General features: G+C 41.7%; 1 protein-coding gene across 3 annotated transcripts; it reads left to right on the top strand.

Moving 5' to 3' along the window:
• The first annotated feature begins 1,110 nt into the window (after positions 1 to 1,110).
• LOC121578208 (GATA-binding factor 2) lies at positions 1,111 to 16,593 on the top strand. Of its 3 annotated transcripts, none has more exons than XM_045223858.1 (6): positions 1,111 to 1,355; positions 6,789 to 7,246; positions 8,238 to 8,810; positions 11,900 to 12,045; positions 14,680 to 14,805; positions 15,556 to 16,593. In XM_045223858.1, exons 2-6 carry the CDS (start codon positions 7,021 to 7,023, stop codon positions 15,853 to 15,855), a joined length of 1,371 nt encoding a protein of 456 aa, XP_045079793.1. In that variant the 5' UTR covers positions 1,111 to 1,355; positions 6,789 to 7,020; the 3' UTR covers positions 15,856 to 16,593. The 3 variants fall into 3 exon arrangements, with proteins under 3 accessions (XP_045079793.1, XP_041748343.1, XP_045079794.1); XM_041892409.1 differs by lacking the exon at positions 1,111 to 1,355 and adding an exon at positions 6,410 to 6,510; XM_045223859.1 differs by lacking the exons at positions 1,111 to 1,355; positions 6,789 to 7,246 and adding an exon at positions 7,790 to 8,151.
• Positions 16,594 to 16,978: the final 385 nt, after the last annotated feature.

The following is a 16,978-nucleotide window of genomic DNA, read 5'->3' as shown; positions in this document are numbered from 1 at the left end:
TTTATTTTTCTTTCGATTATTTCATCAACTAGGCCTTTGGGGATGACAAATAAGCTAGTGACAGTGTATATTATTTTTGTTGTTTTTATTCAAGGTCTTATTCAGGATGCAAAACAGAGGTATTTGCTGAATTTTGCATCAGTGATTTTAAGCATTGAAATGAATGCAAGTAATTCTGTCAAAGTTCAATTTTTCTTATTTTTTTTAATGCAAGCTTGGTTTTCTCCTTTTTGTGTGTGTGCACTCTAGGGGACACGGGCCCGTGATGCAGCAGTCCTTGTGCCCTTGCACCTGCCTGGCTTTAGCCGCAGCGCACGAGCCCAGGTCGCGTGCAGGAGATTTTGAGGCTTTGCATGTTTTAAAAGTTGGTGTTAATGTGTGGGACAGAGTAAAAAGAAGATGGGAGGAGGGAGGGTCGGTCATGGGGTATACCGTATTTCAATCAAAATGAGCCGGGAAGGAATTAATTACACCGGATTGCTGTAGGCCAATTATATTGTGCATGTAGTTTTAGCTTGCTTGAGAGCCCAACAACCGAATATAGCTCAATATAATCACAAAAATCTGAGTCAGCTAGACACAATAACCTGATTGGGAAGATGTTTGATCCAATCAAGTGGATTGGATGACAATAATAAAACAGTGTCTCTTTATGAAGCGTTTTTTTTGTATTCACTTAGTTACTGGGTTACTCACCTTGCACGGGTTGGTTGAGTGATACTGACGTGCCACTCTCTCTAACATTCCACAAGGAACTGTTCTGCTTCGATTATGTAGTGGAAATGTTGGCCGGATAAACTTTATGATTAAAAGGGTTTGAATAATGAACACTATACCTTGCGTCCCCTCCTTCACAGTCCATATCAAAATGGCCAAAGAAGTCACGACCCGGAAGACAAGATTGAGACTGGTTGATGCACCATACCGACATACATTGCTCATATGTCTATTACGTTTTTTTCTCCTTCTTTTCAGTGGAGAGAGACAGAGAGAGAGAGAGAGAGAGAGCGAGATAGAGAGAGAGAGAGAGAGAGAGAGAGAGAGAGAGAGAGAGAGAGAGAGAGAGAGAGAGAGAGAGAGAGGACGCTAAACTACTTGCCAGCTGACAGAACTCTTTTGGGACAGAAGGACATAGCTTCCACAGCAGCATCACCAACAAACGCGGATTGATTTTTAAGCAGTCAGGACCACTCCACCACCACCACTCCACCACCCATAACTGTGCGCATAACAGGGAAACGTCAGCGAGAACTACGTAGTGCCAGGCAGGCGAAACGGAGACCCGGTTATAGGCTACCGGACTGAATCTCTCATTACTCCTCTCCAAGACAGAGCAGGACCAAGTCAGTCTGGTGGTAAGAGCTATTCAATATTTACTATTTACTATTGTTGTAATTGGAATTATTTAGGATGCTGTAAATTCCTTGCAATCTTGTTACTGGTTGGGGTGCATATTGAAAGAATAGTTCTCCATCAACTGAAATTAAATATGTGAGAGTAGGCTATCCAAGATTTTTTTTTTTATCCATGCCTATATATCATTTAAAATATACTTACCTTATAATCATGCGTCGTTGACTGCACACATTATAGGCTACAGAGAGCCCTAGCTGGCACGGCACTTGGAGTGGCACCGTCACGGAGTAGCAGTGTTAGAACGTGGGAAGAACAAGAGAACATATAAGCTATCACAATAATAACAAAAGACTCCCATTTCAATGTATTTTATGCAAACAGTTTCTAATTTCTTTATAATATAGTCTACCATTCATAAGAATTCGATTTGCAGCATGTAACCTAATTCTGCAAATATCTTCTGCGATTACGTGCTGTATGCACCCTGTATAATCTATAATTATACTATCAAACGCGGTTTTCTGGTTTTCAAAACAATCACATACTTTTTTTATCAGACTAAATAGACCTAAAATAAGGGAGTTGGTGAAAAATGCATAGAACCAGTATGCTATAGCTCCTTTGAGTATTCGTTATTACCTGCCTTTGTAACTATTAGGCTATATAAACTAGGAATATAACACAATGTGATGCATTGAACATGAAGTCATCTGGTAGAGCTAACGTCCTCCCAAATAAATACCTGCTGCACCAGACAAGATCATCGATTAGGCTATCATTTGTTCAGATTCAATTATTCATGGTTTAACAGTGTTATTACGAGTAGCCTAAACAGTTGAATGAACTGACTTAATGTGATCCGTTTTTTTTTTTTACTAGATGTTCGTGAAGTATTAAAAAGTGAATCACAATTTAACTTGAATTAAACTTGACAATTGCTGTGGCCTTGGGTTGGGTTATGGAATTATGGAATTATGCAGATCTAGGCTAACCAATCATGGGTGTGAGATCAACATCAGCGTTATATTGATATGACGATGTATGTATCCACTAATCACCCGTGCTTTCAAACGCATTAAGACTCCAGTAACCAACCCCCTTTCATCACAAGAAAGGGCAATAACGTCATGCTTTCAGTGGTCGAATAGAAACAGGGGCGGGACTGTTGTCTCGCGCAGGCAGATTTATTGCCCTCGTGAGACTGTCATCAGCTAATAAAAATGACACTTACACTCGAAACTCGGCATGTGGCCCCTTACCTATCACCTATCAGTCCCCTCACACGCCATACTAGTTAAGCGTCCCTATTCTGCGTTTGTGTGCCAGATAAGTGTGGTCAAGATGATCACTTAGACCTAATATAAATAAACTCGAATATTATGTCAAGGCTACCAGTGAGATCCATGGAGCCAAAATGTACAGAAGTCCATCCAATAATGGAACATTATACTATGGGGTTTCCTTTGAACATTCAGTCGCCAGATTCACCAACTCAGAAAACAGTTAATGCATCTAGTTTAATATGAGGGTGAAAATGCATTGCTTTCACAACCCTGTTCTGGGTTCACCCTTCCAATAGGATGAGCTGTGTGCTGGGTGCTGTCTGCTTGTGTCTACACTATAGCCCCCAGTGCCCTGGCTCAATGTAATTACCCATGAGTAAAGGACAATAATGCTTCAGCTGGTTTGTGTCATTCTCCTCTCCCCAGCTCTGCTTATCTTCACAAACCCCTCTGTGGCTTTCTCTACCCCCCCCTCATTTCATAACAGCACCTGTTAATTATTGGAATGGTCTCTGTGGCTCATACATCTACTCTGGTTCAGTAATAACAACCATCTGTTATTTACCTTACCTTAGCAATGGTCGTAGGGATATCTTCAGCATGGGATGTTCCTTTTGTTAAGTAAATCAGGTGTTAAATGGGGTGAAAAGGAGACTGGAGTAGGACTTTAAAGCTGACTGCTGCACAGATAGGCCTACAAACCTACGGCAGAAGAGAAAAAGCAACCTGAATTGACATGGTTTTTCTACCATTGTATTGCCTCTTATTCATAACAATGCCTGTTATTGCCATGTATAGCCAATGAACATTTCCTATAGGAATAAATGTTTTCCCTCAGCTATAGGCAGCAAGAAAGGGTTCATGTGCTTACCTCCAAGGGCTCTACCGCTCTAGTAGGATAGTATCCCCTGTGAGACAATGCTGCTATGTCCTTGAGAGAGGACCCCCCCTCCCCAAACCCATCCTCCCATCCTTTGTTCCAGCACAGATACAAATGGGATTAATGAAGGTATAAATTACAGAGGGGTAAATCCCGCTGAGTAATCCATTTGGCAAACATGCAAAACAACAATGGAGAGGCTGCTTGCTGGGCCTGACCCACCCAGTCCCAGCCACACAGCACAGATCAGGCTGCAGTACAGAGGAGTACAGCACCGAGGACAGACAACCAGACAGACAGCAGCAGTGATGTAAAGAAAAAATGGATGACCTGCTATGATCACTATTAGGGTTTGGTCAAGACAAGATCTTAATTCCTCTTGCTTTACATTTTTATGTAGTCGGTACATGGCTGTTAAATTGATGCATTATAGTTTAGAGATCTCTTGTGTTGATGCTTATTATTATTTTCTAAATGCAGTTGACATTAAGTCCTGTACTTTTTCACTGAAATATCTTTAGGGAATATTTATGTTGTACTTTAGACCAAAGTGCCATAGAAAACATTGTTTGAAATCTATGTAACTTGAGCAGCTCAATGAATGACAATTGACAGAGAGTTGCAAATTATTTCAAAGAAACCTATTTATTAAGACAGATATCCTCACTACCACACCTGCCATTTTCAACTGCTATAGCAGTGTCATTTCAGGAGAAGGTCTGTTATTTGGGTGATTACACATAGGGAGACCCTTGGGTGTGTTATGACCCCACATACACTAATTTGTTGATTTTAAAAGTTGACAAGCACATAGAGCTGAGCTCATCATGTCATGGCCCCTGACCAGATGCCAATGACTGAATGCCAAGACACACACACACACACACACACACACACACACACTACACCCTGCAGACATCCTCATATCAAAGCCCAAACTGTCCAAATGCCCTCTTTCTAACAATGTATTAAGCTATTCATGCATCCCCTTTTTCACAGGTTGAGGATAGTAGCCTAAGCATGTCATTATTTGATTTATGCTTGGCCAAAACATCACTGTATTTCTATCAGAATGAATAAAGCTTGGTCGTCACTGATCTCGAGGCTTTTTTGGAACGATTGTAAAGTTCATGCGCTGAGGTTTTTTCTCCTTTTCTGTGACGTCTAGTCGCGGCGTCAGAGAGGCGGCCAGTCTGGGCCCCGAGCTCCCTCCAATTATTGCCTGTCAATCACACACACACACACACACACACACACACACACACACACACACACACACACACACACCACCACACACACACACACACTTTCTTTATTAAAAAATACATAATTAAACATTTTATTTTTAATATTCAATATCGTGATGTATGGCACGAAATGCCACATTTTTACAAGTATGTCTCGACTGGCGATTTTATCCTGGATGCTCTTTCCCCCTATTCTTTTGATCAGGTACAGACAGGCCCATAGAATACCTGTGCAAAAGTGTGTAGGCTACAGTATTTCATCACATTATAATAAAATACAGCTTGTAGGCTAAGCCTAATAACCTCATAACAAGCGCTGGATTATAGACCACTTTTTATGAGGTTCAGTTGGTAGCCTATTATTCAATAGGCTTTTTCTTATGAGGACTTCCAATCTATTCCTGGTTTGAAATAAATCACATATAGGCCTAGACATAGGTATTTAGGTATGTAGAGCGGTTATAGGACAAAGCCTAGCTGGTTATACCGGCGCACTTGTTATAAGGTTATTGGCGACACTCTGTCTTTCTGCCTGTGGTGGACAAGCCTTCTTGTTTCAGCCATGTGGTGAATGTAAACAATAATTAACAAAGTGTCGCTAATGGTCACCAATTGGTTTTACGCAGGTGAGGCGGGCCTGACGCCTAGTCTGCACCACCAAGTGAGAAAAAGGCTCCATTAACATGCAAAAAGTGTTTGACTGTTCTATCTCTGAGGCAAAACCAATGTTTTCACAAGAGGAATGTCGTGAATACTAATTAAAGACAATTAGGCGCTCACAACAATGGCCCCACATTCGAGGTCATAAAACGGCTCCTCCTATATTAATCCTAGAGGTGCTGAAAATTGTGTTTATATGCATTGCAGGCTCATGTGAAAATTCACACTTGCAATTGGTGTTGTTCTACAAGACATTTACATAATTGGCATATATAATCCTTGTAAAGTTTGTCCAAACTGCCGATGCAGTTCTCCACAAGGGCCTATGGGTAAAACAAGGCATATGTGAAAACCAACCACTTTACTGTTGAATACAGAATAATAACCAAAAGACTGCTTAATTATTTTATGATGTTTGATAGCATTTCTATTAGCCCACTAAGCCTGTAGAAAATATAATCTGGTTGGTTTCATTTAACTAGCCTATACAAAATAGCATTGGCATACACTTTGAATTAAAACTCTTAGTAATATAATAATATAATGTGCTATCTAAAAGTGGTAAACTAGGCTAAGCGACAACAGCCTATAGTTTACTGCGTTTTCCAGATAATGTAGGCCTAGTTGACTTACAGAAATTGTCAGGCTTACATTTGATAGTTTCAATTTGCCTCCATCTGGGCTGTCTGTCTCTGCGTGTTGGTAAAAGAAGACATTATCAGGGGCAAATTGCTCATTCTGCGAGCTTCACGAGAGAGAAAAGTCCCCCGAGAAATTACACCGCTGATTGATATGTCTTTTAGTTTTTTGGTCCGGGGCATTACTGTTTCGAATGGAAACTGAAAGAGCTGGAATACATGAGCCAATTGCTGCTATACTGATCTGTGATTGGCTTACAGGAGGTCACTGCTCGCCCGTGACTCCGCCCCGGCTCGCTTGATATGGAATTTACTGGCGCCTGTCGCGTCAGTGTACAGCCACAATTCAGTAGGAACGTGCGCCCGTGTACCTCACGGATCAGGCGTTTCAGAGATTAAAGTGTTTTTGAACAGCTGATCGTAGTCATAGATCAAACATTCAACAGGTAAATTCAGAAGAAATATTTTTTCCCAACGGAATAAGATTGGATGCATTTGTTATGAGTATAACATTGCAGCAATGGTTTAAAACAAATCCACATTTGTGGTGAAAGCTGTTTGTAAAAGGCCTTCAGTAGGCTATACATTGCTCCTGGGATGATTGAATTTATATGGAAAAACAACAATCTCTTATATTTTGCATACATCGCCGAAAGAGTTGTGCAAAAAGGTCTGGCACCAGGTTGTGTATTAAATTTGAAAATGTTGTTGTGTTTCATTGCAGGTGTCAGTAAGAGCCAATAACACGGATCAAGGATTCTATTTCTGAAGCAAATAACCTTAAGGAGTGTGTGCCGAAAACCCGTATGACATCACTACTTCCATCCTTTTCTCCACATTTCGGGACTGTAAAAAGTGCTTAATCCAGGAGAAGGACCACATAAAGATAATTTATATTTTCAGAAAAAGTACGACGTTTTGGTTATATCTTGGATAAAGAGATCGACGACTTAGGTATGGAAGTCGCAGCCGATCAATCTCGGTGGATGGCGCATCATCACGCCGTGCTGAATGGGCAGCACCCAGACTCCCATCACCACAGCCTGACCCACAACTACATGGAGCCCATGGCGCCGCTTTTACCCCCAGACGAGGTGGACGTGTTTTTAAACCACTTGGACTCTCAGGGGAACCCCTACTATGCCAACTCCCGGGCCAGGGTTACATACAGCCAGGCACATGGTAAGACGCGCTCAGCCTTGTGACTAAACTGTATTAATTAAAATCTGCTTTATAGCCTTTAGGTAATTGTGAGAGGGTGCAATAAGACAACATGTATAGTTACAATAAGACATCATGTATCCAACCACCCAGGCGGTTGCTTTAAAACTCATCGATGGTAGGCCTATATTATTGCCATAACTAGTTGTGTGATGTTTGATGCACAAAACTTTCCAATGCCAGTAAATAAAATTCCATTACTAGTAAAAAGTCGTCCATACAGAACCTTGTATTTAAAAATAAATCTATATAGGGTATTTTATTCAAAATGTGAGCACATAAATGATGTAAATTGAAATACTGTAACGAATAGATGTCCATACGCGTGGCTGTCTCTGGCGTACGGCATGTAATCATAAAACTAGAATTTCTAGCAAAAGACAGCAAGAGGAAAGGGAAGTATGTCATTTACCCTCTGTTGGGGCAGGGGTTTCTAGAAAGAGAGAGAGAGAGAGGCACTTCCCGGATATAAAATCAAAACCGCAAAATTACTAATAACATTCTTTAGTCTGAGATCTGGAACTGAGCGACGAACAGGCAGGCCATAGACCATAGGCAAATAGCAGATCAGTCAAGGCCTCTACACTGATCCCATTTTCTCCTCGTGGATTTTGTTTCTCCCTTACATGCTTTCTGCAATAAGAGATTGTGTTGCAATAAGCGTAAACATTTACATTTGTAAATATTTTGTCAAGTAGTCTATGGTACGGAGCTGTAGTAGCCTAACTATTGTTTAAGATTTAGCTGGGGACTGTAAAATGGCGTGGTTTTAAAGTTGGTGCCCTGTAGGCTATTTGAATAACTTTTACACTGAGAAAATTATACCTCAATGTCGAGTTTAAATAGTTTGGAGTTGGTATCAACAGGTAAGGAGATAGCACTTTACGCAGTGTGATAGAACTGGACACATCGTTTTCGATAAGAAAAAAATCATAATATTTGTTATTTACAGCTCGCCTTGGGAGTCAGGTTTGCCGGCCACACCTCATCCACAGCCCCGGCATTCCGTGGCTGGACAGCGGGAAGGCGGCCCTCTCTGCTGCCCACCACCATAACGCATGGGCGGTCAGTCACTTCAGCAAGCCCGGACTGCATCCTGCTAGCTCCGGCTATCCTTGCAGTAGTAGCTCCAGCACTGCTCCAGTGTCTTCCCTCACCCCTGCGTCCCACTGCAGCCCGCACCATCTCTACAGTTTCCCTCCTACGCCTCCCAAAGACGTGTCTCCGGACCTCGGCCCTACTTCTCCAACCTCCACCTCGACGAGAATGGACGAAAAGGAGTCCATCAAATACCAAGTGTCACTGGCTGACGGAATGAAAATGGAGGGCTGCAGTCCTCTCCGCAACAGCCTGGCTTCGATGAGTGCCCAAACTCCCGCAACACACCACCCCATCCCGACCTACCCATACTCTCTCCCAACACCACACGAATACGGCAGCAGTCTTTTCCACCCCGGTAGCCTGCTGGGTGGATCTTCATCCAGCTTTACGCCGAAGTGTAAAAGCAAAGCCCGGTCATGCTCAGGTGAGTTTCATAAGTCTATTCCAAAGTTACCCTGCGCATAAAGAGTCTGGTATAGCCTAATTGTGTAATTTTAAGGTATACAAATATTGGGAGTCCATGTTTGACAATATAAACTAGGCCTATGTTTTGTCAAAACGCTTAGGAAGTGCATGGATTTATGTCTAGGCCCAAACAATAATTAACATTGGCCTACTCTAAATTACTTTTTTTTTGTAGGGCTATGAACGCTTTTATCTTCAATAAATAGATTGGGTGGTCCTGTAAGTGTTTCGCTGTCGAACGGTTGCTGTAATAACCTCAGGTTATTTTACCCGCAGCGCTTCTCTCTCCTCCCCAAACCTGTCGCAGTGGCTCTTATCTCTGTTCCATCGCATTCGTCACCACTTGTAAACACCATCCACTTAAATGAAACGACTAAGCATTTAACATGAAACGACTAATATTTGAAACGCAAATATTCAGGCTTGAGCATGATTAAACGCTTTTGAGTCGAGGCAAGGAGATAATAGCCTAAAGTCAAACAGTCACCAAAATGAAAATACGGAATTCAACGTGAAAAAAATATTTATCGTCGATTATTTGGCGTATAGGCTAGTAGGCACAATTATTTTAAAGCGGGTGCTGAATAGATTTATATTTCAATAGAATATTTAATAATACTTATTGTGTATGTTTTTATTAGTAGGCCTGTTGAAAGTGCTACGTGGCCTAGGCCCACAATAAACATGTCTGACAGGCCTATCCAGATTGAAAAATAACGTTTTTTTTATTACAAAACTGCACGAATGGTAACCTAATGATTGTTTTGAATCCATATTTAATGTGGTCGTGTTTATGTTTATCTGGGCTGGCTGGCTGGATGCTGAAAATAAATTCCACCAATGCCCTTGTTTGGCAGAAGTGTTCGCTTCCACTTGTTTTCTTTTAAATTTGGTCTTTATCAAGCTTAAAAATGCAGGAGTCACGACGCTCTGGCAACTCCTGCCATATCCTGTATACCTTGAGTGAACAAATCACGACGTCCACGGTCCACCGCTCGCCCCAATACTAACAAAGCACTGTCGGGACGCGCGGTCACAGGCGACAGAGCCCTGCTGTTTGTGTTTTTAAGCATGGCCTTGGCCCAGTGCTCTGAGATGGTGAGAAAGAATCAAGCCCAGGGAGATGAAAGGATGATTAACACTAGTAGTAATGACCATATCAATGACAACAAAGTCATAATACAATATTAATAATTGATAATAAGGATATGATATTGTAATAATAACTGTTACTCTTATAGAAGTTTAGGTTCTACCAAAGAGGACATCACCTTCAGATAAATTAATACAAATATTAGATAGTTCATTATATAGTTAATCAAGCCATCACATGAGCTCATAGGGAGACATTTATCATTACATTTGCTCAGACTAATTAGCTCAAAGCTAATTATGTTGTGGGCCTGGTGTCCAAAAATACTTTGAATGTTGAGTCTCTCTAACAGTTCATTAGTGTATAGAGATATTAGCAACAACCATCTTCATTTCGATTATCACTACAGATCAAAGTGCTATTATCTGATGTATGCTCAGTAGTTCAATAATTTGTGGATGGTAGATTGGTTATGCAAATATTTTAATTAAAACGATATCCACAAATCTTTTAAAGGGATTATTGTATGTAAGAGCACTGTAACTATCACAACAGAGAAATGCACATGAACTTGAAGCTCCCCTTACAGATCCAGAATCAGTATCTCACATAAGGCCTGTCATTCCCTTATCAGTCCCAAAGTCTGATGGAGCTGTGATTGATTGTTGTATGAAATGCCATAATGACATTTCTGCAGTCAGCACATACCTTACACAACAGTGTGGCTTCCTGTTTAAATAACCTCAAACCAGCCCTATCCGCTCACCTACATACCTCCTCTCTGGAAAGGCAAATGGCCTCACTCTCTCTACTATACTCTCGGCCAGTGGGATTTCAGTGTTCTCTCCTTAAGGAACTTCCCCAAATTACACAACAATTCAACAGCTTTTGTATTTTTGGAGCTGGAAGGCGATGTTGTATTGATACTGGTGCCTCTGCTGGACTGACAAAACAGGGAGAGAGAGTCAAACACTCAGAATACACTTCAAAAGGAGCATTGCCATTGTCCAGAGCAGATCCCTTTCTCGGGTTTGGGTGGGACTGTGGGTGTTGCTGACATTATAATAGGAATAAAGGCATGATGCTCTAGGGAGAGGGAGACATGAATTAAACAAGGCCATTTTGGTCGAGGTTTAGCAACGGCCCATTTGACTGAGCATGTGCATTGTAACACAGTGAAACCTGTAAGAGAGAGAGAGAGAGAGATGGAACACCCACTGGTTTTCAGCAGCTGCAGATGTAGAAGTGGGTGAAAAGACTTGAACCCTGAACACACCAGAAGAGGAAAGCACAATCAGGGTCACCACTAAATGGGTCACAGTTGCTGTCAGGTACACAAACAGAAACCTAACAATTAAAATATTTAGTAAACCATTTCAAAAGGCACCAGTAAAAGGAAAAAGGGAAACTGGGCTGATATAAAGTGATACTGAGCTACAATATGGGCACCTATTTGGTGGCGACCACAATGTCGTCCACATTTAATACCACCACCAGCACCACACTCTTCTGTTTCCTCTCATGTGTGCTCACTAAGCTGATGAATTATGTAGCTCTAATTTGATGGTGTCTCACATTCATCTGTTTGGACACCTTTGGACACATCCTGGCTGTCTCTGGGTTTCCTACCCTGGATCACTTTACATACAGGTGTCTGTGTCCATGGCAATTCGCCCTGAACCAAGCTGTACAAATGACAGTCATATGGGATTGTTCTCGGCTGGTACACCTGCACACTGATATGCACACTGAGACACTGTCCACACAGGGGGGACTTGGACTTCATATTACACTACTAATGAAGAGTGGCTCCAATAGGCTCATGATTTCCTGTGTGTCCTCCTGACGGCTATTGTCTTCAATGTGAATCCGTTACTGTTTAGCTTTTGATGGTGTGTGAACTTTTTAATTATATAAATTTCCCTTTGTCTTCCCTCCACTTGAATTCTGCTCAGAGGGGCGCGAGTGTGTCAACTGCGGTGCCACCTCCACCCCACTGTGGCGGCGGGACGGGACAGGCCACTACCTGTGCAATGCCTGCGGCCTGTACCACAAGATGAACGGCCAGAACAGACCTCTCATCAAACCCAAACGCAGACTGGTGAGTCCCCATCTCACTCCTGTCTACCCTTCCACATCTGAGAAAGGAGGCCCAAATAGAGCACAAAGCAGATACCGCCAGGATATTTCCAGGAGAATTATATTTTCCCTATGATCTTCCTGGAATTGTTTGTCCCTCTCACCCCCTGGTGATCCTCTACACCGCCTTTTACAATACTGCTACTGTTGCCATTGTAACTGCTATCATTAGTGCTGGTACTGCTGATACTGTCACTGATCCCAATGCCCATGATGCTAAAGTTATCACTAGGCTGGAGTGAGTGAAAAACAGTGTACACACACAAACACTTTGTCCAGTGTTTCTGCACAGGCATTTAGGAGCAAGGAGTATTCTGAGCCCTGTTACTTCTAATGCACATCTGCCTATATATTTTCCTTGTCTCAGGTGGGCCGAAGTATTATTGTATGTTTAATTTACAAGTTATTATTACAAGTTATTTTTTCCCAAATTGTACTGGTTCCTGATTACTTTGAAAAGGTTTATTTGTTCATTTTATATTCAGACCTCTGATTAGGAATCATCATTTTGATTGTATAGGATAGGCCTACTTACCATCTTGAACTTTTAAAGATATTCAAGTTTCCCAAGAGTAAATTGTGAGAAGTGACTTAATTTCAGTGGCAGTTCAAGGCACATTCCAAATGCTAACTTTTGGGTAGCTCCAAACATTTAAACATTAATACGCAATGGATTTAGATTGATATAAACTTTAAATTCGTTAGTTACATTTAGCTAAAACATGTTTTACTTTATTTATATAAGGACCTTCTCTACCTTGTTTCCCTCTTAACATGTTTATGATCAGTAGGCGTTTTAACCCGCCACACCTCATTTCTGGATAGGCTAATCTGAATAGTTTTTGTTCTGACAGAATTAAATCATACTACTATACATAGGTCTAATATGAATATTTCAATCAATAGCTTATACCTTACTATCTAATTAAATTGACACTCGTTATGCAATCATCCAGTCATGCAGTTCCAAAGACACAATAGTTGGATAACCTAATTGTAGCCCAATTCACTCATGTTGTTAAATGTAAATTCATGTTTTAATTTACAAGTGTAGTCTAACCCACATGGTGGCCTATTGGAAAGCAATAGCCTAATTGTTTAACAAATTGCAACGGTTGCCTGAGTTTGTCTTTACCTATGCTATCTTCCATTGAGATAAATGTAATGGGATGGAGAACATTGTGAATGTTGTTTCTTTTATTTTATTTTTATAACTCTTTCTGAAATATATTGTAACAGACTGTATTAGCGGTATTGTCAGCATTAGTGGAACAAGTAGGCTATAAGTCATTTTAGCGCAGCTTGGTGAAAATAAGCCTCTGACTCCTTCTCCTGATGAGAAGTCCATTACATTTTCCATGGGTCGGTCTGTGGCCGCAGCTTTGCATTTTCAGCTCAAGTGTTTTCAGAGTTCTGTTCAAAGGGCATCCAGTTGTTTCCTATTCGGATATCTGCCCGGGCCCGATAAGGAAGCCAGGCTCCCGGGTGTTTCCGCCTTCAACAAATACCGCTGCATTTTGTATGGCCCCGGCAGGCCAGACTTTGACATATACTGTAAAGCGATTATCATAACACTGTAGAACCCAGTTATGTGTGAAGAGAGAGAGAGAGAACGTGAGGGGCGGGAGGGTGGTTGGGATTGGAAAATAAATAGATTTATGTTCTTGGTCTCTTGTTTGTTAGTCATACTCGGTTGCCACTGGCACAAGCTTTATGCGTCGGAATGCGATGTGTTTTTTGTAGTAGTCGTTTTTTATTTTTCTCTTTTTTAAATTCCGTCCGTCGCCATCATTGTTTTTATTCGGGATGTTTTGCATGAACCACTATAATAAAACCCTAAATTAATTAAAATAAATACATAGGCTTACATGCAGTATACATTGCTGTAGTGTTACTGTATTGTGAGCCTACATTTTTCTTATCTATGAAAAATAGATCTGTAATGGACACAAAGCGCATTGGCAGACAGGGGCCTGGTCTTATAGACGCCTTTAGTCCGGGTCGTTTGATTCTCTGGATCAAGGGAGAATCATGCAAAGAGACAGCATAAATTATTAATGTGCCCTATCTAATTTTTGTATTAAATGAAATATGACAGCAGTAATTGGTACAAGACAGAAACAACGCATTTCAGAGAAACAGCTTTTGCAGCATTGCACAAATTGGAAAATTGAATTAAGCTTGTATAAATCACAGAATAAATTCAATTAAATCGATACAGATATGACTCCCTGTAAGCAATTTCATGAGTCTAACTGGCGCTGGCCTGGCGTTTAAGTTATTTGTGAATGTAGCCCTGAGAGTGGGACATTACAATAGGCTATAAAACGAGAGGTTTTAAGTTTTAAATGCAGAAATATCCTATAGGCAAAATTTCGAATGAACATTTTAAATGTATAGGCCTAGCCTACATTAGGCTATGCCTTAGGCTACGCCTAAATGGCCATAGTAGTTAATTTCAATAATCGTATTCATGTCATGTTCACTTTCCTCGTTGATCTCTGTTGCCTAGGCTAATACAAACGTCAAATCAGCTAACATTTGAATGGCTTTATTCATAATGTAGCCTATTAACGTTCTGCGTTTTTCTCCTCAGTCGGCTTCGAGACGAGCTGGCACCTGCTGCGCTAACTGTCAGACCACCACCACCACCCTTTGGAGGCGTAACGGCAATGGCGACCCGGTGTGCAACGCCTGCGGGCTCTACTACAAACTGCACAACGTAAGTAGCCTAACCGCTTACATAGAAACTGTTGGGTAAGCTGGTCAAGAGGGCGGACAGCTTGTATCGATTTAGGAGCTGGGGCAAGAGATGCAAAGCCTGCTTTCCCTGCGAAGCAGAACCCGCCGGTCGTTTTTTCCCTTTTTATCAATCAATCTTTGTTTCAATGGGGGGTGTTACTCTCTGGGGAGGCTGGAGGGTGGAACTGTCAATCAGGGTAACGCGTCAGTTACATTGATGTCAGGGTAACGCGTGAGTTACATTGATGCGAACTTGTCTGAGAGTAGCCCTTTCAGATCCAGCATGGCTTCCAGTCCTCGTGTATTCATGTTTAGTGAGATAATTCTATTTGATTTTAAATAAGACAATAGCCCAAAAGGCTCGTGCCTTTTAACGTGGCTTGATTATCCAATGCCTGTTAATTCTGTTCCACAACATTTATGGCACATCAGATTTTTTCCTCATGTTTATTAAGAAGGCAACATGTTTTCCATCATAGTTGTTTAGATTTTTCTAAATGATCAAAAATTACGAATTACACTTTACATAGTTGAACATAAAAGCACTGAGAGTGCAAGAAAATGTCCAATGATTAATAATTGAGTTATGAACAGTTAAAAAAAAACAAGAAACACAGGTAGCCTATTTGATATTGAAACCCACATAATATTAATATGAAGCCTATGTGCAGTAGCCTATATTATTCAAGGCTTGTCTGAGTAACATCCCTCCTCCCTGGCCTCTCCACAGGTCAACAGGCCAATGACCATGAAGAAGGAGGGCATCCAGACACGCAACCGCAAGATGTCCAGCAAGTCCAAGAGGGGCAAACGGTCCGGAGATGGCTACGATGAGCTGTCCAAATGCATGCATGACAAGTCCTCTCCCTTCGGTGGTGGCCCCGGCCTGGCTGGACACATGACCCACATGGGCCACCTTCCCACCTTCAGCCACTCCGGACACATGCTGCCCACTCCCACTCCCATCCACCCCTCCTTCGGCCATCCTCACCACCACTCCGGACGGTCGCCGGCCTGGGCTGAGCATTGAAGCCTCCTGAAGCCCCTTCATCACACCTCCACCCCATCATCACCACTACTGCTTCTGTTTCTAGAGGGGTAATTGGGATCACTGTCAGTAGGACTTTGTTTTGCCTGGCCTCATTGAGAGAATTATGGAGAGGAGACGTGACTGAAGGGAGAGAGAACGTGAGAGGGTGAAAGTGAAGCCGAACATGGGCGTGTTGAGTTGCTCCCTTAAAGTTGCCTTTTTTTACTAAGTCACTTTGGTACCCCCTCCCACCCTATGAGAGAAGAGATGTGAGGTATTGGGAGAACCACTGCTTTCCCCTCCTGAACCTCTGTAGTGTACTGAGACCAGCCCCCCTGTGGGTACGAGAGACTTTCTGAAACAGCCTCCCCACACATGTACATGCATACACACACACACACCACTGACCCCATCACCCCTCACATGCTGGAATACACACCACCCACCTGGTCCCCCTGGACGTTATGGAAAAAATAAGCAAGCAAACAGAAAGTTTATATAAAGTTAATAATTGTTATTATTGTTGTTATAATTGATGTTATACTTGTTATGATAATTTATTTTCACTCTTTTTGCTTTCTTCAGAACACAAGGATATTGTTACGATTATAATTTCATTGTTATTATGTAAAGAAAAGAACACTGACTAATGTTAGACGAGACATTGTTCCTGAGCTGTACGTTTTTATCATTTTCCATCTCACAAAATAAAGGAAATAAAGTTTGAATACTAAATAATGTCACTGAGTCCTTGAAACATGAAATGTATCGTGTCTCTGTCTCTCTCTCACTGTCTCTCTCTCTCTGTCTCTCTCTCTCTGTCTCTCTCTCTCTGTCTCTCTCTCTCTGTCTCTCTCTCTCTGTCTCTCTCTCACTGTCTCTCTCTCTCTGTCTATTGGAGTGTCAGAGTGAATTCCAGTGTCGGTGAAGAGGTCTTGATTTCTGCTATATTTCTAAGTGATATCAGATATAATGAAGCCAGCTCTATGATCCCCAAAGCGTGGTAATGGTTTTGTTGTGCTCCTCCCCTGAGTGATGTGCTGCTGTTTATAGAAGGCTTCTTTGTGGATCTCAGGCCCCAGGGTGCCTCAGTGTGACCCAGACAGCAGTCTCCAAACCCAGG

The sequence above is a fragment of the Coregonus clupeaformis genome, chromosome 12, assembly GCF_020615455.1.
Source record: "Coregonus clupeaformis isolate EN_2021a chromosome 12, ASM2061545v1, whole genome shotgun sequence".
Classification (NCBI taxonomy): domain Eukaryota; kingdom Metazoa; phylum Chordata; class Actinopteri; order Salmoniformes; family Salmonidae; genus Coregonus; species Coregonus clupeaformis.
The sequence above is the reverse complement of the archived record's forward strand: the minus strand, read 5'-3'. Positions and strand labels throughout refer to the sequence as shown.